Source organism: Miscanthus floridulus, chromosome 8, assembly GCF_019320115.1.
Source record: "Miscanthus floridulus cultivar M001 chromosome 8, ASM1932011v1, whole genome shotgun sequence".
NCBI classification, from domain to species: domain Eukaryota; kingdom Viridiplantae; phylum Streptophyta; class Magnoliopsida; order Poales; family Poaceae; genus Miscanthus; species Miscanthus floridulus.
Genome location: NC_089587.1, coordinates 11,612,846 through 11,640,705, shown reverse-complemented (window position 1 = coordinate 11,640,705; position 27,860 = coordinate 11,612,846). Strand labels below are relative to the sequence as shown.

General features: G+C 43.2%; 3 protein-coding genes across 6 annotated transcripts; all 3 read left to right on the top strand.

Moving 5' to 3' along the window:
- The first annotated feature begins 283 nt into the window (after positions 1-283).
- Positions 284-2,553, top strand: LOC136475710 (protein YELLOW LEAF 1, choloroplastic-like). The gene is made up of 5 exons (XM_066473308.1): positions 284-415; positions 551-685; positions 841-926; positions 1,870-1,957; positions 2,116-2,553. Exons 2-5 carry the CDS (start codon positions 610-612, stop codon positions 2,334-2,336), a joined length of 471 nt encoding a protein of 156 aa, XP_066329405.1. The 5' UTR covers positions 284-415; positions 551-609; the 3' UTR covers positions 2,337-2,553.
- A 3,857-nt stretch (positions 2,554-6,410) lies between these two features.
- Positions 6,411-20,559, top strand: LOC136475700 (DNA-directed RNA polymerase V subunit 1-like). 3 transcript variants are annotated; one of them, XM_066473290.1, is made up of 20 exons: positions 6,411-6,673; positions 6,999-7,217; positions 9,582-9,669; positions 9,764-9,890; positions 10,001-10,116; positions 10,246-10,302; positions 10,783-10,953; positions 11,061-11,219; positions 11,312-11,467; positions 11,698-13,428; positions 13,517-13,692; positions 14,194-14,269; positions 14,352-14,479; positions 15,455-15,621; positions 16,603-16,877; positions 17,181-17,354; positions 17,441-17,581; positions 17,753-19,296; positions 19,478-19,586; positions 19,708-20,559. In XM_066473290.1, the coding sequence occupies exons 3-20, from the start codon at positions 9,586-9,588 to the stop codon at positions 20,251-20,253; spliced, it is 5,937 nt and encodes a 1,978-aa protein (XP_066329387.1). In that variant the 5' UTR covers positions 6,411-6,673; positions 6,999-7,217; positions 9,582-9,585; the 3' UTR covers positions 20,254-20,559. The 3 variants fall into 3 exon arrangements, with proteins under 3 accessions (XP_066329387.1, XP_066329388.1, XP_066329389.1); XM_066473291.1 differs by lacking the exon at positions 6,999-7,217; XM_066473292.1 differs by lacking the exons at positions 6,411-6,673; positions 6,999-7,217 and adding an exon at positions 7,952-8,032.
- A 728-nt stretch (positions 20,560-21,287) lies between these two features.
- LOC136475709 (uncharacterized protein C23H3.12c-like) lies at positions 21,288-26,933 on the top strand. Of its 2 annotated transcripts, none has more exons than XM_066473307.1 (8): positions 21,288-21,805; positions 21,908-21,972; positions 22,067-22,165; positions 24,228-24,275; positions 24,375-24,444; positions 24,717-24,788; positions 25,126-25,235; positions 26,298-26,933. In XM_066473307.1, the coding sequence occupies exons 1-8, from the start codon at positions 21,602-21,604 to the stop codon at positions 26,377-26,379; spliced, it is 750 nt and encodes a 249-aa protein (XP_066329404.1). In that variant the 5' UTR covers positions 21,288-21,601; the 3' UTR covers positions 26,380-26,933. The 2 variants fall into 2 exon arrangements, with proteins under 2 accessions (XP_066329404.1, XP_066329403.1); XM_066473306.1 differs by having other exon boundaries at positions 25,126-25,248; positions 26,298-26,929.
- The last annotated feature ends 927 nt before the right edge of the window (positions 26,934-27,860 follow it).

The following is a 27,860-nucleotide window of genomic DNA, read 5'->3' as shown; positions in this document are numbered from 1 at the left end:
TCCCACAACACTAGTTAACAACATCTATTTTTCAAAAGTTAATGTTGCATTTCCATCTACTAAACTTGTACTTCAATTTTTATTTAAATACTAAATACAAGTTATGTTTTATTCTTGTTTATAAAAATTGCTTTTCGTGCCAAACCATTAAAACTACTTTTCCTATTTTTTTTGTTAAGTTTTCATTAGCATATTAAAATAAACTAACTTACTATATTTATAGATGTAGCTTTCAGGCCATAATCTCACTGCTTAACGAACCCGTAACACCCTATGTGTTACAGATGGATAACCTTCCTTAGCTGCTCGTTGGTCGTTGCTCTCCCACTGGCCACTGCTCTCGTCTCGTTCTCGTCTCGCCTGCTGGAATCCGCGGAGGCTGCTCCCTCCCAACCGCAGCTGCTGCAAGTGCGAGGTGACCTTCTTCCTCACTCCTCAGCACCCGTGTTCATCTTCTGCGTCCTTGCGCGCGCGCGCTCCATCCTCAGAATCTCAGGTGAGGTCTCGCGGCGACTCTCACTCACGCGCTTCCCATCTTCTCCGGTTTCAGTTCGCCCAGGCCGCCAGCGCCCAGCGACGAGCTGATTCTACTGCACGCGGCCACGCGTCATGCCTACGATGGCGGCGCCGGCGGTGTCTGCTCCAAGCTCGCTCCGCGTTTCGCGCCAGGGGATGATCGGGGGAGGTCCGCATTGTGCAGCTTTTCTTTTTTGGAAAAAAAAAATGCTCTCTGTTTAATGTCAGGGAACTGTCTTTCAGTCTTTGCTGCTTAGAACTGAAAGTGTGTCCTTTTTTTACTTCTCAGAGATCTCACGCAACAGCTCATGTTGTTCGATGTAGGACAAGGCTGGGGAGAACGGTGCCGCTACGGTTCACGGCATCAGAGGGCTATCCGCGGCGCCACTGTTTCTGCCAGAGCTTCCATGGTAAGACACGCGGTGCTTGGGTGCGGTTGTGAGCTGTGTGTGACATGCGTGCGTGCTCCTCTGTTTTCCTGCGCTTTGCCTTGCAATTTTACTTGGTCAGGTGGTGTGCAGGTTAGTTTAGTTGCTAGTAGTAAACATGAGGAATCATTATCTAAAAACAAGTAGTAAACATAAGGAATACCTTATGTGAACACCATGTTTTCGATATAAGCAGAGTTAAACTTCTTCAAGAAAAAAAGGAGTATCTTATGTGTTGCTAATTGCAGCCTTCAATTGGCTGAAAAAATAGGACAGTATGCCAGGCAGACACCTCTTTCTTTTTCTTTTTTTCTTTTGCGAGGAGACATCACCTCAGATTTCATTCAGATCGTGACATATATATCTCAAATTTGAAATGTTAAAGCTGCTGAAGCTTGTAGTTCGTACAGTAAGTTACAAGTAACGGCATATAAATGTGATTGCAACTTACGACTGACAGCATAGAGTTTAATAGTTTATTGAGGCCAATATGCACATGCACATCACTCAAAATTTGAAGACCTTCAAATCAAAATGTGACGACAGTAAATTGGATTAATCACCCCTGGGGGAGCTAGGGATCTGGGGATTTAGCCACACAGGGAGAGAATGACCTTGGTAAACGCTGAAGAAATGAGCTTGCGCAGGTTCAGTTTGGACATAGATTGAATTTGAAGGCATGAAATTCGTTTACCTCTAAAGAAAACTGAATCTGAATTCAAGCTAGTTTGGCTACAAAACATAGTTCTGACAGCCTCTGAATTCTGATGATCAAATTTGAAGTGTTAAAGCTGGAGAGGCTTGTAGTTTGTAGGTTACAAATAACTTGAACTAGTCCTACGGTTTGTTCATTTTTTAAGCTGTATAATAATCAGGGAATCTGAAACCAACTAACAAAGGACTGCTTGTTTAAATCTCTCTGCAGAACATAACATGCTGTGCAAACCAGACACAAACAGCGCAACGCAAATCGTATTCAGGGCCAACCTCTCCACCATCAGGTTCAGTTAAAGGTAATGGAAGCAGCCACCTGCACAACCTTGTTGAATGTGTTCACCCAATTGCCCTAGCATCCTTGCAGAACTGAACTCCAGAGTACAGCAAAGTTAGGCCTGCATTGGCTCACTAGTCATAACTTCTCATTTCTTTCCCTGATGATCTCTCATTGCAGAGAAGGTGAAGCCGAGGCTTGATGATGGAGGCGTCGGGTTTCCGCCATTCCGGTTTGGTGGAGGCGGCGGCGGCGGTGGCGGCGGTGGCAGCAGCTCTTCTGGTGGGTTCATCCTCTTTGTGATCGTCTTGCTCCTGGATTACCTGAAGGAGTTTGAGAGGAACCTGCAGAATGGGCCACGGAGGGGTAGTGATTATGACGATGGGTTTGCACCACAGTAGATTTCTCTCTCAATGGTTTGGAAAAGAACATAGAAGAGCATGTTTACAGAGACTTTCACTTCGGTGCTTGTTGGTGTAATCTTTCTGCTAGGTAATGCATCGAAAGACTGGGAATTTTTCTTGAGGAATGGTAATGAGAAGTAGCAAATTTTAGCCATTTGACTGAATGTGTAATGTTGAGATCGAACAACAAGAGCCATTGACACCTGAAACTTCAAAGGAACTCTTTAGGCTGGTTCCTAGGAAAAAACAATTTTCATGTAGTTTGGGGTGTTTGGTTCCACGGACTAAATTTTTGTCCATGTCACATCGGACGTTCGGATGCTAATTAGGAGGACTAAACATGAGTTAATTATAAAACTAATTACACAGATGGAGACTAATTTATGAGACGAATTTATTAAGCCTAAGTAACCCATCATTAGCACATATTTACCGTAGCACCACATTGTCAAATCATGGACTAATTAGGCTTAAAAATTCGTCTCGCAAATTAGTCGCAATCTGTGTAATTAGTTATTTTTTAGTCTATATTTAATACTCTATGTATGTATCCAAACATTCGATAGGACAGAGACTAAAATTCAGGGTCCGTTTGGTTCGCAGCCGGTGCATACCACGCCAGAGCTGCCGGCGGCGCCAATTTCGTTCGCCGCACTTGCGGCATGTTTTGGCAGAAAAAATGCACTGGCACGCGATGGCGAGACCGCGGAATGCCGTAAGTGCCGCAGCAAACCAAACGCACGCCAAACTTGCAGCACGGAAGGTGCGGCACGGTGCGGCAAAGTTTGGGTGCTAACCAAACGGACCCTCAGTCTAAGGAACCAAACAGGTTAGCTGCGCCTGCGCTCCCAGCTCGAGTATACATTTCATTGAAAAAAAAGGAATGTGCATTGGGCGGAGTGTGAGGGCAGGGCACGCACCCACTCTCATGACAAATCTGCGCTCCCAGTTCGAGTATACATTTCATTGAAAAAAAAGGAATGTGCATTGGGCGGAGTGTGAGGGCAGGGCACGCACCCACTCTCATGACAAATGAAATTTGGGTTGATGATGGAGTAATTTCTGGCTATTAATGGCCTGATATGATAAGATGTTAGTATGATCTAGATAAAGAGCCGGAGCAGAGTTGGATACAGACAACGATGGCTAAAGATCGAACTACCAACTATGTGATATGTTTTGTTTGTTATACAAAGCTACATGTTCCTATTTTATCTCATGGCGAATGAAATGTGTTTATGACAGAAAAATTTCTATCTTCAATGGCCAATCAACGGATATGATATTAGTAGGACCTAGGGGACGAGCAAGAGAGATTATGAAATGTCTATGCTTAAAGTTCGAAGTCTGTATCACAGTGCTTGCCAAAAGGTGTGAAACTATGTAATCTATAACATTTCAATAAAGGTATTCAGGTGGGGATCTCCCGCCGCCGGTGACCTTAAAAAAAAGTTCGAAGACTCAGATGAAAGATTATGAACTCTATTTCTGCAAAATAAATTTTATGAACTTTTTTTGACAAAAAAAAATTATGTACTTTTATAGAGAAGGTAGAGGACTAGAGATTCCTTATGAAAGTGCACTTAAGTCCGAATTTAGTTCTATTGCATATTGCTAAGTGTGCACAGGGCACATATGGAATACCATACATGTTTGCCATCCAATTACAACTTCAATTCATAATGTGTTACTCAATAAACCATATCATAAATGTACATGATAGTCAATACCTGCTCTACACTTATCAAACATGGTAGCCATTTAGTTGTGTTTTCGTTCAATTCACCAAAAAAAACATTAAAAAATAGCTAGATGCACTTTCAATTTACATATAAAGTTATTTTTTATTGTTGTGAGGTACAAAGTATTTTTCATATAAGTCATTTTTTAATTTCACGTGCGCGTCAAATGAAATAGGCATTGTGGGTATATAATTTTCTGGGTATTAATGTCCGTTAACCTAATAAACCCCCGGGCACATAGGGAGGCATGATGTTGATTTAATCAAGTCAACCACAGTTAAAGTTGATTTTTCCCTTTTTTACGAATTCTACCGTACATGCACATACGCTAGCTGTCGGGGTTATAATACCCCGGGTATCTCAAGACATCGATTAGTCAGCCGCTCAGGTGACCCACGACACACCAGCTAGTACAGGCCCAAGCGTCCGTGGCCCAACTAAGCTATGTAGGCCTGGGCCACGACCTCTTCTCTCTCCCTTCACCACACGTTGTCTAGCTCTGCATGACCTCTCCTCTGTCCCGACCCCTGAGAGGAACGTAGAAGGGTCGAGCTCCACCAAACACGACTGTCCTGACAGGGACAGGCACGCCTGCTAAGTCCGCCAAGACCGAAGGGATAGTCGTCTCGAAGTAGATGTCATCCCTGCTCCACACCGTAGACAAAACACCGACACTAGCAAACACACACCTTTATTCACCTTATATGAACACAAACGTAAAACTATCTCTATGAGCATTCTCGAAAGATTAAGTTGCTAGGTCTTGGAGTTGACGAATTTTTAGATCAAATGTTATGTTTTTATAACGTAGATACACCCTTTTTCATGTAATATACCGCATTCTAGCCTTCAAAATGTGCATGGAAACATAATGGATTATAGGTGAAAAACAATTTTGCATTAAATAATTTCTATTTATTAATTAATCACTATTAATCATGTTGATGATAACATCTGATTAAGAAATAAAGTGAATAGTCCTGCATCTTTTATGTTCTCTATTAATATGTCATAAATTTTTTAGAATGCACTATATTATAGATAGAAGAGATGGATAATTTCTTTTTCCACAATCTCACGAGGACAACTAAGTACTTATTAGACTACCCTGGGTGTCAATGGCCTACGATAATGTATTCATTATCAAATCTTCTCTTTATTGAAAATAATCAATATGGACAGAGTTATATTGCGCGACCTGTTGCGCGCTCTGCGAGAGCGCAAAGCACGTGACGTTAAGGCCTTCATATCAAATCTTGTTTTTATTGAAAATAATCAATATGGGCAGAGTTATTGTGCGACTTGTTGCGCGCTATAGGAGCGCGCAAAGCACGTGACGTTAAGGTCTTCATATCAAATCTTCTTTTTTATTGAAAATAATCAATATAGGCAGAGTCATTGCACGCCCCGTTGTGCGCTAGGAGCACGCGAAGCGCGTGACCCGGCTCCGCACGTCTTCTTCCTTGAGACGTGACTCCGTCCACCGTCCGGCATGCCCTGCCTCTCCCACTCCCGTCTCCTTCCCCGCTGCCCTCGACCGCGGTTGCCTCGTCGCCGGCCACGCCGCCCACCTCCCGCCTGGTTCCCCTGGAGCCCGCCCTCCCCTAACCTCTGCCGCGACCTTCCACCGCCGCGTCCTCGCCCCGCCCCCGTCCCCACCACCTGCGGCCACCGACGAGCTGCTTCGCTACCCGCCCCGACCCATTGACCCGTCCACCCTAATCACAACACCTCGTCGCCGAGCACCGTCGTGACATCCCCACTGTCAGTCCCGTCCATCCAGTTGTCCCCCGTTGCCTCTCTCGCTATCCTTCAACCCGCCATCTCCGGTCGCGTCGCGACCTCACTTTAGGTACTAAATTTCCCCACGTCAATCAGCCTGTTCGTTTGGCTGTGGCTTATCATAAACGATCGTAAATTTCTAGCCAAAATAATATTTTTCTCTCACACAAATCAGTCAAACAATTCTTCACGAACTATGAACGATATGAACCGCCAACCGATCCAAGTGAATATTGGCGGATTGGAGTCCGCACACAGCCAGTCCGCTGGAACACACAGCATAGAAAAGTGTCATTTCGCGGCATCAATGCTCGCCCCCACTCTCCAGTCAGCTGGTCACGGTTCCCGACGGCGGAGGGGGCGAATCAGCCGCCGTTACCCACGTCGCGCCTTTCCACCCCACCCGTCTGCCAGGTAGGTCCAGCCAACAGGTCTTCCCACCAGTCAGTGGAACGCGCAGCATTCGCCGCGCCAGTCACGCAGCTGGGCTCACCAGTCACCACCCGTCACCTGCTCACCGCGCCTCTCCTCTTGTGCCCGAGCACTGGTGCGCCTCGGCCTCGGCCTCGGCTGACCCGTCGTCCCTTCCAAGTTCCACCTCCTCCGCTTCCCTCCCTCCCCTGTCCCCTCTCCCCCTTCTCACACGCGCACAGTGACTGTCTCCTCCTCGCGTTCTCCGAGGCGGAGCAAAAACCCTCCCTCCCCCACCGCGCGCTAGGGTTTTAGCGCGACCGCGACGGGAGCGTCACGGCGGCCTAGGAGACGGGCGGTGGACGCCGCCGAGGCGGGGGTCTTCGCCGGCGCGTACTGGTAAGTGGCGGGTTTGATTGGGCCCATGGAAAGGGCTGCGGCCGTGTCTGTGCAATGCGGGTGGGGCTCCGGCTTGCGGCGATCGGGGATTGACGCGAGCCGTCCCTGGGAATGGGGGTTCTGGTTGCGCCGCGGCGATGTGGCTTTTGCCCCCTTTGTCGAGGGTTTTGATGGGTTTTTTCTCGGGGGGAAATGATTATTGAGGGCGGTGCAGCGCATGTTTGTGGTGCTGGGAGATTGATCGCGTTGATTTGGAGGCGTTTCGCCTGAGTTTAGTTTGTCATGTGTCCTTTGTTTGATTATTTCTCGATTTATTTGACCGCAGCTGTGAAAACAATCGGCCCTTTCTACTACAACCGCATAATCCTGCACCGCGAGCAGCTCTCTGCCGGCAAGCGCCACGCTTGCTCCGCCTGATCTCCCGCTCGCGTCGGGTCCAGGGAGGAGGCGGGGAGATGGCGGGATCCGCGTGACGAGGCTCCGCTTGATTTCCGGCTCGGGTTGGCTCAGGAGCGGGGAGCAGGAGTTCTGTGCATCCGGCGAGGTCAGCTGTGCTGATAACCTCCTGCATTTCCACTTGTCCTGGCACAAGCGATTTGTGTGTTTAGTAGTCGTCTTGTTGTTTTAATGACAGTAAAGTGCCACTCTTTGTGAAGTTTCGTTGTTGAATTAATGTGTCCTATCAAAATGTCCTCAGGCTCTGGGGATTTTGTTAAGCAGTATTTGTTCTTAGAGCAATTGCCGTCGCCATAGGCTAGAACATCTGTGCATGTAGATTGTCAGCTATGAGTAAAACTAGCAAAATAACTGAATAGGGTAAAAGAAACCATACTGACGTGACCCTGTTTCCTAGTGGGGTTTCCTACTGTACGATCCTTAGCATCTCAACCATCTTTTTCAACAGGTCGCTAGAGTAGTTAAACACTGGGTTTTGCTGGATTTGCCTTGGCATTGGTTTATCTTGCCAGTCGATGACCATTTCTGTGTATACATGTGCATGCTCAGTCCGTGGTCGCTGGCCTATTTGTTTTCTCCATGACTGTGATTTGTGATTTCTCGTAGTACACTGTTATTGTGGCTTTTTAGGTAAGTGTACTTACTGTTTGTGGATAGAGTACGGAGTAGTAAAGGCAGAGATAGACTGGACTCACCCTCTGAAGAGGCTCTTAGTTTTTATGTTTATTTCTGCTTAAACCAAATGAATCTGCCATACTCTGTTATATACAGTCAGCTGTTACAACATTGATTAACAAATTGCTATTCTTCTCAACTTAAGCAATGAGCTCAAACAAACTTGAACAAACTCTCAACTAGGACAAGGTTAGCCACTGGTGGGCGCCTGCTATTGCTTCTTGCGACGTGAGTAGATCTTGCTGATGATGTTGTCCACGACATATAAATTGTCCATGCCAGTTGTAATTGCATAGCATGAGCTCCAAAGGACCTGGCAAATCACTTTGTAGCAATGACTACATTAACTTGAAAAGATGTGATGTGATTGATGCTTGACTTCCATGTCAAGTCCTTTGAAATCAAATTTAGTGTCTTGTTACATGCCATCCTGTTCAGCTAACACCAATTTCAGTACTCTTACATCTCATGTGAATGTGACATGCATTATTTTTTCCTTTACGTTTTAACCTTGTACACTTGTCCTCTAAAATAGCCAGCTGGTTGTTTGGCTGTCTTTCTTTTCACCCTATCTCGTGAAGTTGCCTCGTTCTCTTACGCAACTGAGTAACCTTAAGCACTGTTTTCTTGTAAAAGATAGCTTTGGTATTACATGGAAGCCTGTGACTGAAAGTCTAGCATACTCATTTGGTTTTGGCATCTCACAGGACATTCCTGATAGCAGCCTTGATAAGCAGGTCGTAGATGTCATTTAATTTCTTGGTTTCAGAGCAAAAAATCTGGCACTGTTGAATTTACAATACTTTCCATTCCATGCATATGCTACATAGATAGGTTAGTTATGAGTATTTTTGCAGTTTACACTTTATGTGTTTCTCTGCAATCTGTTTGGAGAATGTTATTTGTGAGTTAATACTTTATTTACAGTTTAAGGCTTTAGGGAATTCATATGACTCTGTATAAGCAGAGAAGTGAGCATCTTTACTTTGAACTGTATGGTAAACATCACTTCTGTGCTTATGCCTTCTTGCTTGTTGGGTATAATATACTTGTTTTACAATATATTATCCCAAGAGCAGCGAAATGGGTCATTTGTCATATCATTTTCCTTCATTGCCTTTGTTTTCAATTGTTTACCCTTATGTATGCAGTACTAGATCATATGCATGATGTTATTTTATTATTTAAGTTAGCAGATGAGCTTAAAGAGCTACTGCCCTCAAAAGAAAATCTTTAAGAACCACCATGGTACTACCAAACATCACTTGCCAAAGTCTTCTGACTGCCAGTTGCCAACACGGTTGGCCAGCACTTTTTTGTACCTGCTCCTCAGCCCTGGGGAGGAGCATGGAGGTGGCGGGTTTCGCACGGGAGGCGTCCGTGGCGGCGAGGGAGGTGGCTGTGTGGTGTCCGGCGAGGGAGTGTGGGAGCTCGGGTCTAGGAGCGGCGAGGGAGCGAGGATCTGGGAGCGGTGGAAAGTTGCCGAACAACGGAGAATAAGGGGAGTATAACGGATGGTGGTTTGGGAAAGAGGGCACAAAGGTCTTTTAACACTTAAAATCAACATAATAATCAGGATTGCCAAACACTTTGATTTTATGTACTGTAGATTTTTTTGACTGCAGATTATCTGCAAAATTAGATTAGATTTTAATCAATTCTTATATAAGTAGTTCCAAACAGGCCGTTAGTTTGTTCATTGTTGGTATTCTCGCTACCTTCTTCTCTGTCTTGCGAACTGTGTACCTGACACCTTTTATCCATTCGTTGGTTGCAGAGAAATGGAGGAGGATCACTCGGCGATACTAGTCTCTGAAGGTGCTATTAAAAGCATCAAACTTAGCCTCTCTACCGGAGAAGAGATAGTAAGTTCTACAAATCTGATGCTTTTACCAGTAATTCTAGCATACCGAGATGCTTTTTCTCCAATGATGACTAATTTTTTTTGGGTTTCTGAAGTGCACCTACTCGGTAAACGAGTGTCCAGTGACCCACCCTAGCCAGCTTGGAAATCCATTCCTTGGGTTGCCCCTTGAAGCTGGGAAATGTGAATCATGTGGGGCGTCTGAAAATGACAAATGCGAAGGTACACACTGGTTTTTTGTTCGTAACACTTTCATACATTGTGCTCTAGAGAGCGACTTAGCGAGGACACCTTTTTCCTTTGTTAACAATTAAGTTTCTCTGCATATGTAGGGCATTTTGGGTACATTGAGCTACCTGTACCCATATACCATCCCTGCCATGTCAGTGAACTGAGGCAACTATTGAGCTTGATATGTCTGAAATGCCTTCGAATCAAGAAAGGGAAGGTGCTTGTAAACCCAACTGCATAACCTTACTTTGTTGTTTTCCTATACTGGTTTTCCTGAACCATATGTGTTTTTACACTGATGCTTCACCTTGGGTTACTATTTATGAAATTTTTTCTACCTTTGCAGGTGAAACAAAGTAATGGAAAAGGAAATGTGTCAGCAACATTGTGCTCTTATTGCCGGGTACATGCCAGCATTCTTCTTTTTTCTTCTGGCTTGAAGTAAGAGCAAATAGATACATTGGACTAGTTACTGGTATATGTAGGGATATGGAAGTAAATGCCTAAGCTAAAATAAAGTATACCGGTGTTCAAATTCAACCACCTTCCTCTGTGGTCTGAATGATTCATGAGTTGTTATTTAAGACAATGAAGACATAACAGGATATACTGAGTCAGTGCTTTAGGGAGGTGTCATTTCACACTGAAATTTATTAAAATGCAACTAATCTAGTAATATATCCTTCATAAGTGACTTCAGTATAGCTGACAAATATAGCATTAGCATTGAATTCAGTCATATGTCCTTGTTCATTAGTGGATGGCTTCCTAATTTGCATCCTTGCTTGCTGCTGGTCTGGTGGCAGTGCTGACACTAAACCTGTGTTGGCTGGATGAGTGTCCACTCATGTTTCCTGATCATCCCAGAACTTGTTGTTTATAGGATATTCCAGCTCTGTCTGTGAAGGAAGTCAAGACAGCAGATGGTTGGATTCGTTTAGAGTTGAGAGCACCTCATAAGAGACACATGACAGAACGTTCATGGAACTTTCTTGATAAATATGGATTTCATCATGGTGGATGTTCTCAAGTTAGGACACTGCTTCCAGAAGAGGTGATATTCTCATGAGTCATGAGTTATGTTTTCAAGAGATTTGTTTTGGTAGCTTTGATGAATTCCAGGTTGTTTGAATAACCCACTGATTCATCGTTATTTATTAGGCTCTTAATATATTGAAGAAGGTTCCTGATGATACTAGGAGAAAGCTAGCTGCACGGGGATACATTGTTCAGACTGGGTATGTGATGAAGTACCTTCCAGTACCTCCGAACTGTCTATATATTCCAGAGTTCACCGATGGGCAGAGCATCATGTCATATGTGAGTTTTCTAGTACACGTATCTGGTAGTTTCTTCTTCTACTTCTTGTTGAGTCCTATCTAATGTCCTGATTTACTTGCTTCTCATATCAGGACATTTCAATAGCTTTGTTGAAGAAGGTTCTTCAGAAGATAGAACAAATTAAAAGATCAAGATCTGGTTCCCCAAACTTTGAATCACATGATCTTGAATCATGCGATTTGCAGCTTGCGATTGGCCAGTACATACGTCTAAGGGGCACTACAAGGGTATGTGGAAAACTAGATAATTTAAACCTGTTTACATGGTGCATGGAAAACACAGTCACAATTTGTTTATAACCACTAGAATTACAGAAAGCCCTGCACCTTTGCAGTAGCTTATTGTGCTTTGATCTGTTATATAGTGCACACTGGCATTTATTTCTGATCAATCTTTTTATTTCTGACTGAGTTGTTTTTTGTATTCTCCACGATAACTTTTGCATCTTATTTTGAAGGGCCCTCAAGACAACACCAAGCGGTTTACTGTTGGCAGTGCTGATTCAGCTGCATTGTCAACAAAACAGTGGTTAGAAAAGATGCGGACGCTGTTTATCAGCAAAGGGTCAGGTTTTTCATCTCGCAGCGTTCTGACAGGAGACCCATATATTGGGCTAGGTGTAGTAGGGCTTCCTTCTGAAGTTGCTAAGAGGATGACCTTTGAAGAACAGGTCACTGACATAAACATTAACAGATTGCAAGAGGTGGTAGACAAGGGACTCTGCTTGACCTACAGAGATGGTCAAGCAACATATGCCATAACTGTTGGATCAAAAGGGCACACAACACTTAAAGTTGGTCAAACTATCAGTAGGAGAATTGTTGATGGGGATGTTGTGTTCCTCAATAGGCCGCCCAGCACACATAAGCATTCTCTTCAAGCTTTCTACGCATATGTGCATGATGATCATACGGTAAAAATCAATCCTCTCATGTGTGGCCCCTTTTCTGCTGACTTTGATGGTGATTGCGTGCATATATATTATCCGCAATCGCTTGCTGCAAAAGCTGAAGCCTTGGAGCTTTTTAGTGTTGAGAGACAACTGATTAGTTCCCACAGTGGGAAGGTTAACCTCCAGCTAGGTAACGACTGTTTGGTAGCTATGAAGTTCATGTCTCACAGAGCGATGTTACACAAGGAACTAGCAAACCAGCTGGCAATGTTTGTGCCATTTTCACTTCTGGCCCCTGCTGTAATGAAGCCAATTCCGTCTTGGACAATCACACAGATAGTGCAAGGTGCGATACCAGCTAAATTGACTTGCCAAGGGGACACACACTTGGTTAGGGACAGCACAATCATAAAGCTGGATCTTGACAAAGAATCTGTTCAGGACTCATTCCCAGATTTGGTGTCCTCCATCCTTCGTGAGAAGGGTCCAAGAGAGGCTCTGCAATTTCTGAATGTGCTGGAGCCATTGTTGATGGAGTTTTTACTTCTCGACGGTTTGAGTATAAGCCTGCGGGATTTTAATGTTCCCAAGGCTCTATTGGAGGAAGCACAAAAAGACATTCAGAATCAGTCCCTTATTCTTGAGCAGTCAAGGTGTTCTACAAGTCAATTCGTAGAATTACGAGTCGAAAACAATTTGAAAAGTGTCAAGCAACAGATTTCGGAATATGTTGGGAAATTCTCTGACCTTGGGTTGCTTATTGATCTGAAAAAGGAAGCCTCAATGGCAAAAGTAGTACAACAGGTTGGTTTTGTTGGCTTGCAACTGTACCGCGAAGGTAAGTTGTATTCAAGGCGCTTGGTAGAGGACTGCTTTTCGAACTTTGTGAATAAACACTCGGCCATTGGAGATGAGTATCCTCCAGAAGCTTTTGGCCTCGTGCAAAGTTCATATTTTCATGGTCTGAATCCGTATGAAGAGCTGGTACATGCTATATGTACTAGAGAAACTATGATCCGCTCCTCTAGAGGGCTGTCAGAACCTGGAACTTTGTTTAAGAATTTAATGGCCATCTTGAGGGATGTAGTTATATGTTATGATGGAACTGTGAGAAACATTTGTAGCAATTCCATCATTCAACTTAAGTATGGGGAAGATGATGAAGCTGATTCTTCAAGTGCTGTACCTCCTGGTGAACCTGTGGGTGTCTTAGCTGCCACAGCTATATCGAACCCTGCATACAAGGCTGTCTTGGATTCCTCCCAAAGTAACAATGCTTCTTGGGAGTCAATGAAGGTAGTAACGTTATAAATATTTCTTGGCATTTAATCAAGGGGCCTTGTTGTTACTGTTTAACAAGTTTATTTTATTATTACCATAACAGGAAATTCTTCAGACAAGAACTTCCTATAAAAACGATGTGAAAGATAGGAAAGTTGTCCTGTTCCTGAGTGACTGCTCTTGTGCTAAGAAGTTCTGCAAGGAAAGGGCTGCACTTGCAGTACAGAGTTGTCTTAAGAGAGTCACACTTGGGGATTGTGCTACTGATATCTGCATTGAGTAAGTTACCATAAATGAAATCCTCAAATGTCACTGCCACCTTGCCCCCTTCTTTTTGTGGATTGCTCTGAGATCCCGTCTTATAGCTAGTAAAAGCCAGTTAACCAGTTTTTCTCTAGATAAACTCTGATTCTCCTTTCTGTTTGATCGTTTAATGATCATATATTCATGTTCCTTGTAATTAGATGCTTATTTTCCATGTTTGAGTAAGCAGCATTTTTTAGCTTCCTTAATCATCTGATTTCCCTGTCAGATTGTGCAATGCTATGCAAGTTGACAGATCAGTTTAGCACTTGGTTGTTTACATATGCAATTGGGTCAGACATGCCTACTTACCGAAGCAGCAATTGTTATGAGAAAACTTAGCAAGCTTTCTAATCAAAGTGGTTAAATGCATGGTCTGACCATTCTTAAAGTGAGAATAGATGCAGGATGCTTTTGTGCAGATTTTGTGCTTATTTCTTTGGGGTTAACCACAAATATGTTGTTTTTCATTTTCAGGCATCAGAAGCAAATAAATTTAGATGGAACATCTGAAGCTGCCCCAACTCTTGTAGGCCATATTCATCTGGACAAGGTATAATGGTATATGATTTATACTGGCTTTTTTTTTGCATAAACTGTTTCTGTAAAAAAAATATGCATAACTTTTTTTGCAGGGACATTTAGAAAGGATAAACATTAGTATTCAAGACATTCTCCAAAAATGCCAAGAAGTTTCTGGGAGATATGGAAAGAAGAAAGGACACCTTTGCCATCTCTTAAAAAAAATTACTTTTGCTACTGGGTAACCTTTTCTTAGTTTCCTACTATAATCCTGTGAGCTTTCATTTGTTCAACCCTAAATATCACATACATGATTTGTTTAGATATGCCTCCGGTTATAGTGTTAGTACCAGGCTACCTGCTATCGATGTTGGCGATGCTGCACAGCTGCAGTGCTACCAAATTTTGTCAGATTAATCTTCTGGGCAAATTTTTTAGTCCATGAAACTCATTGGGGGCATCATAGTCAAGGGTCCTGAGTTGGAGGCCTAGCATTGGGGGAGGGAGGGAACGTGTTCTTGATGAGAGGTGCGATCGTACTTCAGATTTGTTACCAAGTCCCACATGGAGGCCTAAATTCAAATTTTCGGTGTTGTAGAATGACATATAATCAAGCTAGAAAGGTATGCTCGTGTAGTACACGAGATCAAAAATAATTTCAGTCTGCCTTGAAAACTAGAGCCATCTCATTTTTGGACAAGCCGACAAAGAGATCAAAACTCCAATGGATTCGCTAGACTACAGCTGACATGAAAGAAAGGGGAAGTGATACAATAGCAACTTAGTGTTAGCAGCATGAAAATTGGACATTTACTTTGCCTTTTGTTAGTTGGGTGTGAGTTTGTCTATTCTGTAGCATTACAAGGGCATGCTTATCAGCTTAAGTTATGCTTAAATTTGAAAGGAATCATCTTTTGCTAGTTGCATTATACATTTATTAATGTTATTTGCTTCCTAGTACGTTTAATGAGTGGGTTTGATGTTGTTTGTATCAAAGAGTTAATACTAAGAAGGGAGGCAGTGTTAGTTAATGTATTGTCAGGGTTTTTGTCTGGGGACATGCGCATTGGGAATCAATATATTGTTATATCAATAAGTATTACTGTCTTTTCACTGTAACTTTTTTTATGACTCATTTCTGTTTATTTGACATGATCCTTACATTATTTACATTAGTTATAGTTGATCTAAAAGGTTTCAATTTAATCCTTTGCAGTGATTGTTCATTCACTCAGATGCCAATCGATGGAAAGCTACATAAGGTTCCATGTGTGCAGTTCTCTTTCTCTGATGACAACACTGTATTATCTGAGTCTGTTGAGAGAGCAGTGAATGTGATAGCTGACTCTGTCTGCTCAGTGCTTTTAGATATAATTATTAAAGGTATAGTGAGTTGTACAAACTAAGCTTCTTCCTTTATAATTTCATTTACTGGATAGCTTCAAATTTCACTTAATCCATTCAAATAAAAGTTTACTGTTCCTATCTTATTGAGAGGACTGCTGCGGGCCTAATTTTTATTTCACAATAGTGGCACATATGTAGAGTAGGGAGGTTGTACAGTGGATACCTGTGATGGCAAGACATTAAGCTTATCTTGGTTGAACTCCCATCATTCCCAATGGACCATGGTTCCTTATTTCTGCTGATGCGGGATCATTGGTGGAACATCAGCTTGGTCTTGTATCTCCATAAATAACTATCTTGGCTGAAGGGAAATTGTTTCCAATAGATAGGATCTTTATTTCTAGCCCTGTGGCCCCCATTTCTAGCGTTTAGAACTTTGGCTTTTATCCTTAGGCCCAGTTTATGTTTATGACTTATGGGGTATACAGGCAGCAGGCAGAATCGACACACTGGGCAGAATTTGTCTAGAGTATTATGCAGCAGAAACACTTGTTTTTCCTTGTCAGAACGTAGTACTATGAGTTCTGATCTCAGCAGAACTTTGGCTTCTGATGCCTACTCTGTATTTATCAACTCAGATACACTGAACATACTTCAGTATTCGTTTGAGATGTATATGCACCCATCTACCAAATAGATGTTTTCCATTTTGCTGATATAATAGTCAATCTTTCTCTATATTAAAATTAATATAGTGAATGTGGATGATACACATTTGGACTTATATCAAAATATTTACTTCCTGGCACCTTTGAGTTTATCAGGAAAAATATTACATTCACTATCTGCAATGCTAGCTGTGACTAAAATGTTACACTATTCTGGGTTTTACTATTTTTACGCTTGAGGTCGTACATGTTCTTTTGTCAACTCATTGATGATCCTAATTCACCATTAGGTGTTCCCTAATGAAGGGAATTGACCATCTTAATGGTTTGGTGTTCATTTGTTCTGTAGGTGATCCTCGAATTCAAGCGGCAAAAGTTATCTGGGTTGAATCAGATGCAACCTCTTGGGTAAAAAACACACGGAAGGTATCAAAGGGTGAGCCGGCGTTAGAAATCATTGTTGAAAAAGATGATGCTGTAAGCAATGGTGATGCCTGGAGGACAACAATTGATGCCTGCTTACCTGTACTTGACCTCATTGACACACGGAGGTCTATTCCATATGGCATTCAGCAAGTGAGGGAACTTATTGGCATCTCATGTGCCTTCGATCAAGTTGTGCAGGTTTGTCAACCAAGCATGTTTTAATATTAGTGGTTAAGTCAGCAGTTTTGACTGCAGCAACACCACAGGGACATTTATTCCCCACCCAAGGACTTCTGGGGATTGGTAGATCTTGCCTTGTTTAGGATCAGTGTCTATTCTAGTTTGATTGGGTTAATTAGATATTCTGAGGTGTGTCGTGACTCGCATTTTATTTTGCATCCAGTTGGCTCGTGTTGTATAATACTTATTACAGTGAGAGTACTTTTCTTATTCATCTTGCATCATTTGCATTGATGTTCTTATGCTTGCTTATTTGTTCAGCGGCTTTCAACGACTGTAAAAATGGTTAATAAAGGAGTTCTCAAGGACCATTTGATACTTGTGGCAAACAGCATGACGTGCACTGGAAGTTTGATTGGGTTCAACATTGCTGGCTACAAGGCAACTTTCCGTTCGTTAAAAGTTCAAGTGCCTTTCACCGAGTCCACTTTGTTTGTAAGTTTGTACTTGAAATATCTTGTCCATAATTTCTTACATGTCATTGGCGCTTTGTACTCAAATAACATATTCTGTTTTTGTAGACCCCTATGAAATGCTTTGAGAAGGCTGCAGAAAAATGCGATTCTGATTCATTGGGATGTGTGGTCTCATCATCCTCATGGGGCAAGCATGCAGCAGTTGGTACTGGCTCATCTTTTCAAATTCTCTGGAATGAAAATCAGGTATGCTTATCTTATCAACTGGAGCTTATTGCTTATGTATCACTATATCAGTAGCAAATGTTGAGCCTATCTTATCAGGCCAGACTATTTTTGGTGTCACCAGAAAGCTCTTCTTTTGGTTGATATGATCTAACCATATAGGTTTTAAAATGGTTAATTTCTTTGTTGCAGCTGAAAAGCAACAAGGAGTATGGTGATGGGCTGTATGATTTCTTAGCGTTGGTCAGAACCGACCAAGAAAAGACAGGGTACATGTTCTTGGATGATGTTGACTACCTTGTAGAAGAGAATGCAGTAGATGACATGTGCTTATCTCCTGAGCCTGATGGGACCCTTGGTAAGCCCACCTTTGAGGATAATTTCGAAGAGCAAAATATTCAGAAAGGCAGCTCATGGGAAAATGGCACAACAATGAACTCAAGTTGGGAACAAAATGCTAGTGCCGCGAATGATTCTAGTGACTGGGGAGGCTGGGGTAGTGGAGTTGGAGCTGCTGCAAAGCCAGCAGATCAAGATAATTCATGGGAAGTGCATGCTAAGGTGCAGGACAATTCCACTGATTGGGGAGGCTGGAGCACTGAGAAGCCAACAGGCGAGGCAACTGTATCTGGACAACCAGCTGAAATGGATACTTGGGCTGATAAGGGTGCTAAAATGGATTCAGATGCAGGTGATGATAATTGGGAGAAGAAGTCCAGCACTCCTGAGGCGTCAAATAAAAATGACCCATGGGGCAAATCAGAAAATACATGGGACAAAAGAAAAGGAGATGGAGGTGATGGTGCCTGGGAGAAGAAGTCTGATGATGGCCATGGCAATTGGGAGCATCCCAGCAACTGGAATGGGCAGAGTTTGAATGTAGATCAGGACACGTGGGGAAATGCCAGGGGCAAAAAGAAGGCAGATGGTAACTGCCAATGGGAGGAGCAGCCAAGCACTTACAAACGGAAGAAGACAAATGCTGATCATGATTCCTCCTATAACAATGCGATGCCACCACCAGGCAATGCTTGGAATGCTGGAGATGGAATTGGAAGACCAAATGCCAAGTCTAATGCAGGATCCAGTTGGGGTGAGAAAGATAAGATGGAGTCTGATGAGCATCTGAAAGTCCCAAAAGAATCAGACACATGGAATACAGGGAAATCAAATGAAAGTCCATGGGATAACACTGATGCACTACAGGATTCCTGGGTTACCAGTGCAACTCGCAATAACAACACTCAGGATGGTTCATGGGACAAAGTAGTAGCTATAAAGGATCCTGATTCACAGCAAGATTCATGGAGTAATGTGACAATCCAGAAGAATGATGCACAGAATGATTCTTGGGATAATGTAGCAGATAAGGCCCCAAATTCTGCCGCAGAAGACTCCTGGGGTAATCTGGCTGCAACACCAGTGGGCAATTCAGATGCTAAGCAATCAGATTCTTGGGATGGCTGGAATGCTGTGCCTGCTGAGAACTCACAAGGTACTGCCCAATGGAAAGAGACAACTGATTCTGGTAAGGACTGGAAAGCAGATGGATGGGGTGCCAAATCTGGTAACTGGAGCAGCCAAAGAAACAATCCTGGGAGACCCCCAAGGAGACCGGATGAGAGGGGTCCACCTCCACCAAGACAACGGTTTGAACTAACAATAGAGGAGAAGAACATTCTTCTAGAAGTTGAACCCATAATATTCTGTGTGAGAAGGATCTTCCGTGAAGCATGGTAAATTAATTCACAATCACTTGCTGATTTTACGTGCTTCTTAGTACTTGAAATTTCTTTAATTAAACAATGAAAAATGTGACTGATGTTTTACATGAAAGAATGCGATATGCAAGACAGCTATATTGTTTTATGCAATGATAATTTTGAATTCTAATTTTATCTATCTTAATTTTGTCAGTGATGGTGTGAGGCTCAAGCCAGAAGACGAAAAGTTTATCCAGGAGAGAGTTCTCGAGCACCACCCAGAAAAGCAATCCAAGGTGTCTGGTGAAATCGACCATATAATGGTATGGTTTTACATTTGACTTTTGGGTTCTGCATTTCGTCACGTGATCATCCATCAAAAGATTCCATGGTGAAAATAAGTCTTATTTTGGAGCTTGGTTTGTAATTGCCTTGCTTTGACAGGTCAACAAGCATCATACTTTCCAGGACACTCGGTGCTTTTTCGTGGTCTCCACAGATGGATCCCAAGCAGATTTCTCCTACTTGAAGTGCCTGGAGAATTTTGTGAGGAAGAACTACACGGAGGATGTCGACTCATTCTGCATGAAATACTTAAGGCCACGTCGCAGGCAAGCACCACCACCTGATGTTGGGACAGCACCAGGCGCTCTGACTGAGGTTACACTGTCTACCGCAGCTGAGACCGAGCAAGGCACTCCAGCCCCTCCAGCAGAGGTTCCACAAGAGACTCTGGGTTCTCCTGCAGTGGCTCTGGAAGGATCTCACAATCCCAGGACAGAACCAACCGACGATACTGAGCTTCTAGGAAAGGAGCCCGATCTGACTCCAGCTTCTCCAGCTGCGGCACCGCAAGAGGCACCTGAGCCAGACCCAACCGACGATACCGGGCTTCTAGGAAAGGAAGCCAAGCCTGATCTGACTCCATCTTCTCCAGGTGAGGCTATGCAAGCGACTGCGGACCCAGACTCAACGTGGACTGATATTTAGGCTGTGTGAAACTACAGCATGTAAACGCCAGACTTGTGCTCTGAGCAAGTGAGCATTCCCTTGCTAGTCGTTGGTTACTTCCCCCGACTTCATCTGGAGAGGTGGTAGCGGCAAACATTTAGTCCTTAGAGGCTGCTTTTCACGTCCTTTTTGCCTTGTCCTGATGGGAACTATGTAAATCCTTGAGAACAATGTTATCCCGTCAGCCGTGGCCGTATCTAGTTGAGTAGTTGCTCATCTGCTGTGAAACCTTGTGATGGTTTCTGGGCTGAAGGGTTTATGCAAAAGCAAAACTCAGGAAACCTAGATATTATGTTTGGTGCGGTTGTTTGGTTGTCAGGTGGGTCATCAAATCAGCCCTGCCCTATGTCCTCCAGAGATGTGCTTGTTGAGGTAGTAGATAGTGTGTTACGTTACGTGCCATGTTTAAGGGATGACCAGTTTGAGCTGTTTCTGCTCTGCTGTTGCTGTCATTACCGGAGCACGGTATGAGCGAAATAACAAGTGTACAAAAATTACGACCGCATATTCAAGTAATAATATTTAGGTCCGCTAAACAGAAATCTATACAACACACGTGTGTTTTAGCAAAACAAAACACATGAATTTTTTGTGCCTCGTCGTCTTCCGCGGCGTCCGTTCTTCAAGCTCTCTCCCCCGTCACCCACCAGCAGCCCGCCCGCCCCCCGAGGAAGACGCAGCAGTACGACTCGTCCTCTCTCCCCTCCACTTCGGCGACTGTTGAGCGGTCTGAGTGTGCGCCGATCACGTGTTCATACGACGCGACGACCCACGACGCCGCTCTGTAATTTGTTCTTTCACTAAAAAAAAATTATTTTTTTTATATAAGATCTATAATTTGTGGATTTATGATTTATAATTGTCTAAATGTAAAAGAAAGCTAGAAGTTGAAGGGTGGAGGTTGTTAGATCTTAATTTTATAGGATAAAAAAATTCATATGTTGAAATTATATAAAACACATGATTGTTGATAGACGTACTCATGCTAAAAGATGGCCCAGGACTCGAACTCACTATCTGCATTCGGGGGCAAACATGCTTTCGTAACCTGTTATATACTCAGCTGCCCTCCGATCCTCATCTAACGGTCCAGACGCGCTTGCCCGGCCACCCACGGCCCAACCCGCGCCGCTAGGGCCGCCAAACGAAAGCCGTTCTCGGTCTCGACTCTTTGAGTGTCTGACTCACCTGCGCCTCCTCCAAGTCTCAGTGCGCTCCGCCTCGCCAGTCGCCACCACCGCCCCACGCCGCCGCCTCCCGCGCCGTGCCCCCTGCCCTTGCTCGGTTGCGCCCACTCCCACCTCGCCGTGCCGTGCCGCGCCGCGCGATGCAGGCCCGCGTCGTCGTCTTCCCCGTCAAGGGCCGCGCCTGGTGCTTCGCCCTCCCGCGCGCCTCGGCCGCAGCGTCCGCTGCCGATGGCGCCCTTCCGCCGCCGCCGCCGACTCTGAGGGACCTCTGGCGCGGCATCTCCTCCGGGGGCCGCACGGCGCCGGAGAAGGCCGAGGCCGTTGTCGACTTCGTCGCTGACAAGGTGCCTGGCTCCCACGCGCGCCCTTCTCCACGCTCGTGCGGGTCCCCGTGGCGTGGCGTCGCCTGCATTTGGGTTTTCTGAGGGATTGGTTTCGATGCGCAGATGAACAGGGCGTGGATCGGGTTCGGGAGCGCGCCGGAGGGGTCGATGAAGAGCCGGATCCATAGGTGAGTTTAAGGCTCGGCTGGGATTGATTTGGAGATGGCGAAATGATGCTGGGTCGTTGGGCTTATGCGCCGTCTGCTTTCCGTTGTGTTGCAGCTTCGGGCTGAAGCTGCTCTCCCGGGTGAGGCCGTCGGAGGTGCTCCTGAAGTCCGTCACCAAGGACGTGAGCGCGCTCGAGATCGTGCATCCGGCGAGGTCAGTTGTGATGATGTGATAATCTCTGCATTTCCACTTCTCTCGGCAGAAGTCCGTGTGTATTTAGTAGACGTCTCTTGTCCCCCCCCCCCCCCCCCCCCCCCCCCCCCCCCCCCCCCCCCCCACCCCCCCTGTTGTTTAAATGGGAAGAAGGTGCTGTTGGCTGTTGTTGCATTAATGCGCCCTGTCAAAATGTCCTCAGGTTCTGGGGATTTCATTACCCAATATTAGTTGTTAGAGCAATTGGTTGCCATAGGCTTAGCTTATGTACATTGTCAGCAATGAATAACACTTTGGAAGTGACATAACAGGGTAAAAGAAACTATACCGGTGTGACCCTGTTTCCTACTTCTGTACGATGACCTTGTGCTCTAAAGTCCTTAGAATCTCAACCATCTTGCCACCTGGTCTCAGGAGTGGTGACACACACTGGGTTTTGTTGGATGTGCCTTGAAATTGGTTTATGTTGGCGGTCAACAGCTATTTGTGTGTAGCCTTGTGCACGCTCAATCGGTGGTTGCTTGTCTATTTGTTTTCTCCATGATTGTAATCTGTGTTTTTTCTTACTACACTGTTAGTATGACTTTCAGGTATGCTTGATCGAGGATAGACGTATACTAATATGGCTGGATTTGTGGAATGTGGATTGATTATGGAGTAGTAAGGCAGATAAGACTGGGCTCACCCTCCGAAGAGGCTCTTAGTTTTTATGCTTATTTCTCCATAAAACCAAATGAATCTGCCTTACTCTGTTATATAGAGTCAGCCTAACACAGCTGACTAACATACTGCTGTTTCTTCTCCTCTCAAATAACTTATGCAACTTAAGCAATGAATTCAAACAAACTTGAACATACTCTCAACTAGGATAAGCTTAGGCACTGGTAGACACCTCCTGCTGCTTGCATCGTGAGTAGGTCTTGCCGATGAAGGTATCCACAACATATATGTTGTCCATGCCAGTTGTTATTGCACATAGCATAAGCCCCATAGGACCTGGAAAATCACTTTGTAGCAATGACTGCATTAACTTTAAATGATGTGATGCGGTTGATACTTGACTTCCATGTCAAGTCCTTTAAAATCAAATTTAGTGTCTGTTACAACTTACAAGCCATCCTGTTGAAATAACACCAATTTCAGTACTTTTATGTGAATGTGACATGCATTATTTTTCCTTTACATTTTAATCCCTCATAAACGTGTCCTGCAAAATAGCCAGCTATTAGTTTGGCTGTCTTTATTTTCACCCTATCTCATGAAGTTGCCTCATTCTCTTACATAACAGAGTAATCTTAAGCGCTGTTTTTTTTTAAAGATAGCTTCAGTAATACGTGTCCACAAGTGCATGGAAACCTGCAACTGAAAGCCTAGCATACTCATTTGGTGTTGGCATCTCACAGGACATGCCTGATAGCATCTTGATAAACAGGTCGTAGATGTCATTTAATTTTCTTGGTTTTAGATCTCAAAATCTTGTCTTTGAATTTATAAGATAGGTTAGTTATAACTTATAAGTATTTGCAATTTACATTCTATGTGTTTATCTGCAAATTGTTTGGAGAATGTTAGTTGCGAGTTAATACTTTATTTACTAAGGCTTTAGGGTATTCATATGACTCTTTGTAAGCAGATAAGTCAGCATCTTTACTTTGCTAAATAGAGTAACTGTGTGGTAAACATTACTTCTGTGCTTATGCCTTCTTATTTGTTGTGTATACTATGCTTGTTTTACAGTATATTACCCCAAGAGCTGAGAAATGAGTCATTTGTCAATTTTCATATCATTTTTAATCATTGTCTTTGTTTGTAATTGTGTGCCCTCAGGGATGCAGTACTAATCATATGCTTGACGTGATTTAGAAGTTAGCATATGAGCTTTAAGAGTCATTACCCTCAAAAGAAAATCTCTAAAAACCACTATGGTACTACCAAGCATCACTTGCCAAAGTCTTCTGGCTGCCAGTTGCCAACACGGTTGGCCAGCACTTTTTTGTACTCGCACACCTTCATTTATATTTATATATGCTTGTTAAATTCTAAACTGCAATCTCTTATGCAGCATAAATTCTCGTCTTGTGCGTCGACGGTTGCGGCATATTGCTGTTAGGTGAATGCTTGATGCCCTTAAACACACACATTGTGCATTGTCTAGTTTAATTAGTATATTTTCTGACCCTTTTGCTTGTGCATTGTTTCTGACAACCAGGGGTGCGTCAGTTCACAAGAAATTTCTGTATGGTTCAGTTTGTTTGCTTCCAGTTACTAGTGTTTTCACGGTAGGTTTACAATCATTTTTTGGGTTTTGGTTTCAACTAGTAATTCAAAACAATTCTGTCAGTTGGAGGGTTTAATGTTCTCTTCAGATATTATCACTTTAGATTTATTGCTAATTTTACTGTGTCAAGTTTTGGCTAAGGATCAAAGGATGTGACTGTATTCTTCATTATTGCACACTTTTCAAGTTTACATACTTGTACAAGTGGTGTTAACTTTATGGGCTATAACATGATGCAACTGTCTTCTACTTGATTTTTTTTTCCTATTGCAGGTACTACCGTTACCAAACATACCATTCTTTTGGGTGCTATTTCGTGCTTATTCTCATTGGAGAGCTCTACAGGTTTGTGAAATCATCCAATTAGTCTTACAAGATTTTGGCTCCACTTGTAAATAAATTCTGTGTGCACTGTTTTTCATTGTCACTGTTATGGTACTCATTGATTTGTCAACTATGCACCATGTTTTCTTAATTTCTGCCTTTTGAGTCCATGCGGTTTATACGCTCAGTTTTGTGAAGTCAAAGACCCCCTAAATTGCGCAAATGTTTTATGTTTGATACAAGTTCTTCAATTTACCAGTCTAATATGTTAGGTACTATACAGACGTTCAGATGATGACACTATTGGTATTTGTTTATTGTTTCTTCTTAGGTTTGCCTGATGTTTATTTTGGTATAGGGAAGTGAGAGGCTCCAGTTACTAGTTTCTGACTGCTCAGATCAGTGGAAAGTACTTGAGAAGGAGAAGATTAATTCAGTAAAGGATGATAACCCCAGTGAAAATGCACGGTATTCTCCTTGGGTAGGTTGCCGCAACTTTACATATGAGTAAGACTTTCATTTTGTTGCATCCTTGGGGCAGCTTTGCAATGAGGCAATGTAATGGGCAACTGGAATTTTGATCATCTTTTGAAACTTCTCCTGCTAATTGAACTAACATGGTTTCTGCTCCCTACACATCTTATTACATGCAGCGTTTCCTTAATGGTGTCATTTCTGATCAAATATAAAATATTGCATTATAGATGGAACATAATAACCATATAAGTCAGATACTTCAACACTGTTGGTAAATTGAGTGTTAGAATGGCATTATCCCTAGCCATTACTAGTCTTCCTATCTCAGTCATTACTGGCACTAATAGCAGATCATGTCTGCATGTACTTTTATAGACTGTATTAATTAGGCTAGATTAGAGGACATTAGGAGGATAGCTTTGATTCTTTCCTTGCATGTACACTCACTGTTGTATAAGTACAGCCTACAGCAATAGAGAATTCATTCCACCTAATTGCCTATCTTCTTTCACTGAGGTTCTCACACTTACGTAATGCAATCGTGTCGCGGAGGCCTGGATGCAATGTCAACGAAGCATCTGTCAAATTATGCCATGGGAGCATCTTAGGCTGTTGCATTGTTTTGGCTGTAGTTCTGTATTCAAATGTTCCCAATGAGCCACCTTTCTAAATGTGTTCAGGCCTCTTAGAATATGCACAAATGAGTAAACATACTACCTTGCTGGGAGGTAGCACAAATGAGTAACATACTACCGTGCTGTACTCGAACTACTATAAATTTGCCTTTCTGGTATAAGTTAAGATTACATGGGCCACATCAGCTCCCAATCTTTTATGAAATGATTGCATAGCCAATGGCAAACACACCTGCATAGATCCATGTTTTGTATTATACGGTAAATCATATTGCGAGTGTAATACATGTTCTCCGAGAGAGGTGGCGGAACAAAGGGCTGTTCGGGTGTGGGCGTGTTTTAAATGAAATCGCTAGATTTCAATTACTTCTATTCCCTGCATTTCTACTTAGTTAATGTGTTTTTTTTTCATGAACAGAAGCTGCGGCCATCAGAAAAGCTTGACAGGTTTCTTGAGAGTAAAAACTTGGATGAAGGTTTGGACTGTGATACCATTTTGAGTATATGCCAGGAGTATGATTTGGACAAGATCGATGTTCTCAAGTACAGGGATCTTCCGTAACCACATCCAGATTGTTTCTCTGAGGTTTATAGGGTAAAATTCTTCTGCTAGTGAGATCAAGATTAAGGGTACAAGAGTTGCATGGACCCACTAACAATTGGCGGTCAAATGAGAAGTTCTTTTAAATAGCTTCAGCTTTTCTTGTTATGTATCAAACCAGTCTGCCACTAGTGCAATGATCTCAGAAACTAAGAGGACATACGAAACTGTTGAAGCCCAGGGCAGGTGTTCCCACAGTGTAAATAGAGATGCAGTTGTCATTTTGCTAGCTGCATACTTCCTCTCCAACCCCCGTCAGAATTTTTTAGCTGGGATCAATGAACGACAAATACAAGAGTAGGGCTGAGAATTGAGATTGACCATCCGGAACTTTTTTTTTTTTTTTTTTTTGTGTTTATGGCTCCCAATCAATCTTTGGTTGTATTTGAATCTTGTACTGGGATCCAATGCATAATCTTCTCGGTTTGGAGGGATTCTAGAGCTTTGATCTCTGAGGTGCTTTTTCTGCACAAATGCATGACTAGCTTTATATCTGGACTGATGTAGCTGCTGATTGATTTCTATCGGTATCACAACGTTGTATTCTGATTTGAAGTGCGACGATTGGTGATGATTTGAAGTGTGAAGATTGATGATGAGTGATGAGATTGGATCAATTCAGGATGGGGCTAACCACCATCTCGTGCCAAGATTGTCCACAGTAGTGAATCGTCCTGTGGTCTAGTGGGACGTTACCCATCAGGGTTTAAACCGACGCTACTCACCAGGTTCAAACCCTGGCGATTGCACCTTTTTTGGATTTTTTTTAAAAAAATTTAGGGTACACGCATGCGTACGTATTCGGTGGTACTATGTGTTTCCCGCGCACCGGAGGCGACGTGCCTCTCAATTTCTTTGCGTGTGTACGGACGTGAACGCGTGTATGTGCTCGTGGTGTGAGTGTGGAGTGTGTGGGTTGTGTTGTGTGCATTTAAGTTATACCTGCTAAAAAAAAGATTGTCCAGTGTCCTGAAATCAGCAGAGAAACCACGCCATGGATGTCTACCTGGAAAATTCCTCCATACTAGAAACAATGCGCCGCAACAACCATGAAGTTAGCCCTGCATCGCATAATCCAAGCATAGTTTTTTACTGTTGGTCGAATAATTACTTGACGTTGTAGCCATAATTTAAAATAATGAGATATATTATACAAATATGTTGTTCCCATGTGCAACGTCTGACCGTTATTATGTGTTTTCCCCTGTTTCTGGACCTGAATCTTACTGCTTCCTTTCACCCATATCTGAATCTCACTTTGGTCCTTATTATGTAAAAAAAAAGGCCCAGCCAGTTGATTGATTAGAAAAGGAAAGCAAAAATGCGCATTCTGGGCCAGGCCTGGTCAGTTGACTGTTGCCAGCCCACCAAGCGTACTGG

What these genes read in the sequence shown, in the direction of transcription:
- LOC136475700 (XM_066473291.1), top strand. Translation starts at nt 9,586, where the DNA reads ATGGAGGAGGATCACTCGGCGATACTAGTCTCTGAAGGTGCTATTAAA. An exon ending in GGACACTGCTTCCAGAAGAG is followed by an intron (nt 10,954 to 11,060) that starts GTGATATTCTCA and finishes GTTATTTATTAG; the next exon opens with GCTCTTAATATATTGAAGAA. An exon ending in GCTACTGATATCTGCATTGA is followed by an intron (nt 13,693 to 14,193) that starts GTAAGTTACCAT and finishes TTTCATTTTCAG; the next exon opens with GCATCAGAAGCAAATAAATT.
- LOC136475709 (XM_066473306.1), top strand. Translation starts at nt 21,602, where the DNA reads ATGCAGGCCCGCGTCGTCGTCTTCCCCGTCAAGGGCCGCGCCTGGTGC. An exon ending in TTGCGGCATATTGCTGTTAG is followed by an intron (nt 24,276 to 24,374) that starts GTGAATGCTTGA and finishes TCTGACAACCAG; the next exon opens with GGGTGCGTCAGTTCACAAGA. An exon ending in ATGCACGGTATTCTCCTTGG is followed by an intron (nt 25,249 to 26,297) that starts GTAGGTTGCCGC and finishes TTTCATGAACAG; the next exon opens with AAGCTGCGGCCATCAGAAAA.
- LOC136475710 (XM_066473308.1), top strand. Translation starts at nt 610, where the DNA reads ATGCCTACGATGGCGGCGCCGGCGGTGTCTGCTCCAAGCTCGCTCCGC. An exon ending in CCAGGGGATGATCGGGGGAG is followed by an intron (nt 686 to 840) that starts GTCCGCATTGTG and finishes TGTTCGATGTAG; the next exon opens with GACAAGGCTGGGGAGAACGG. An exon ending in ACCATCAGGTTCAGTTAAAG is followed by an intron (nt 1,958 to 2,115) that starts GTAATGGAAGCA and finishes CTCTCATTGCAG; the next exon opens with AGAAGGTGAAGCCGAGGCTT.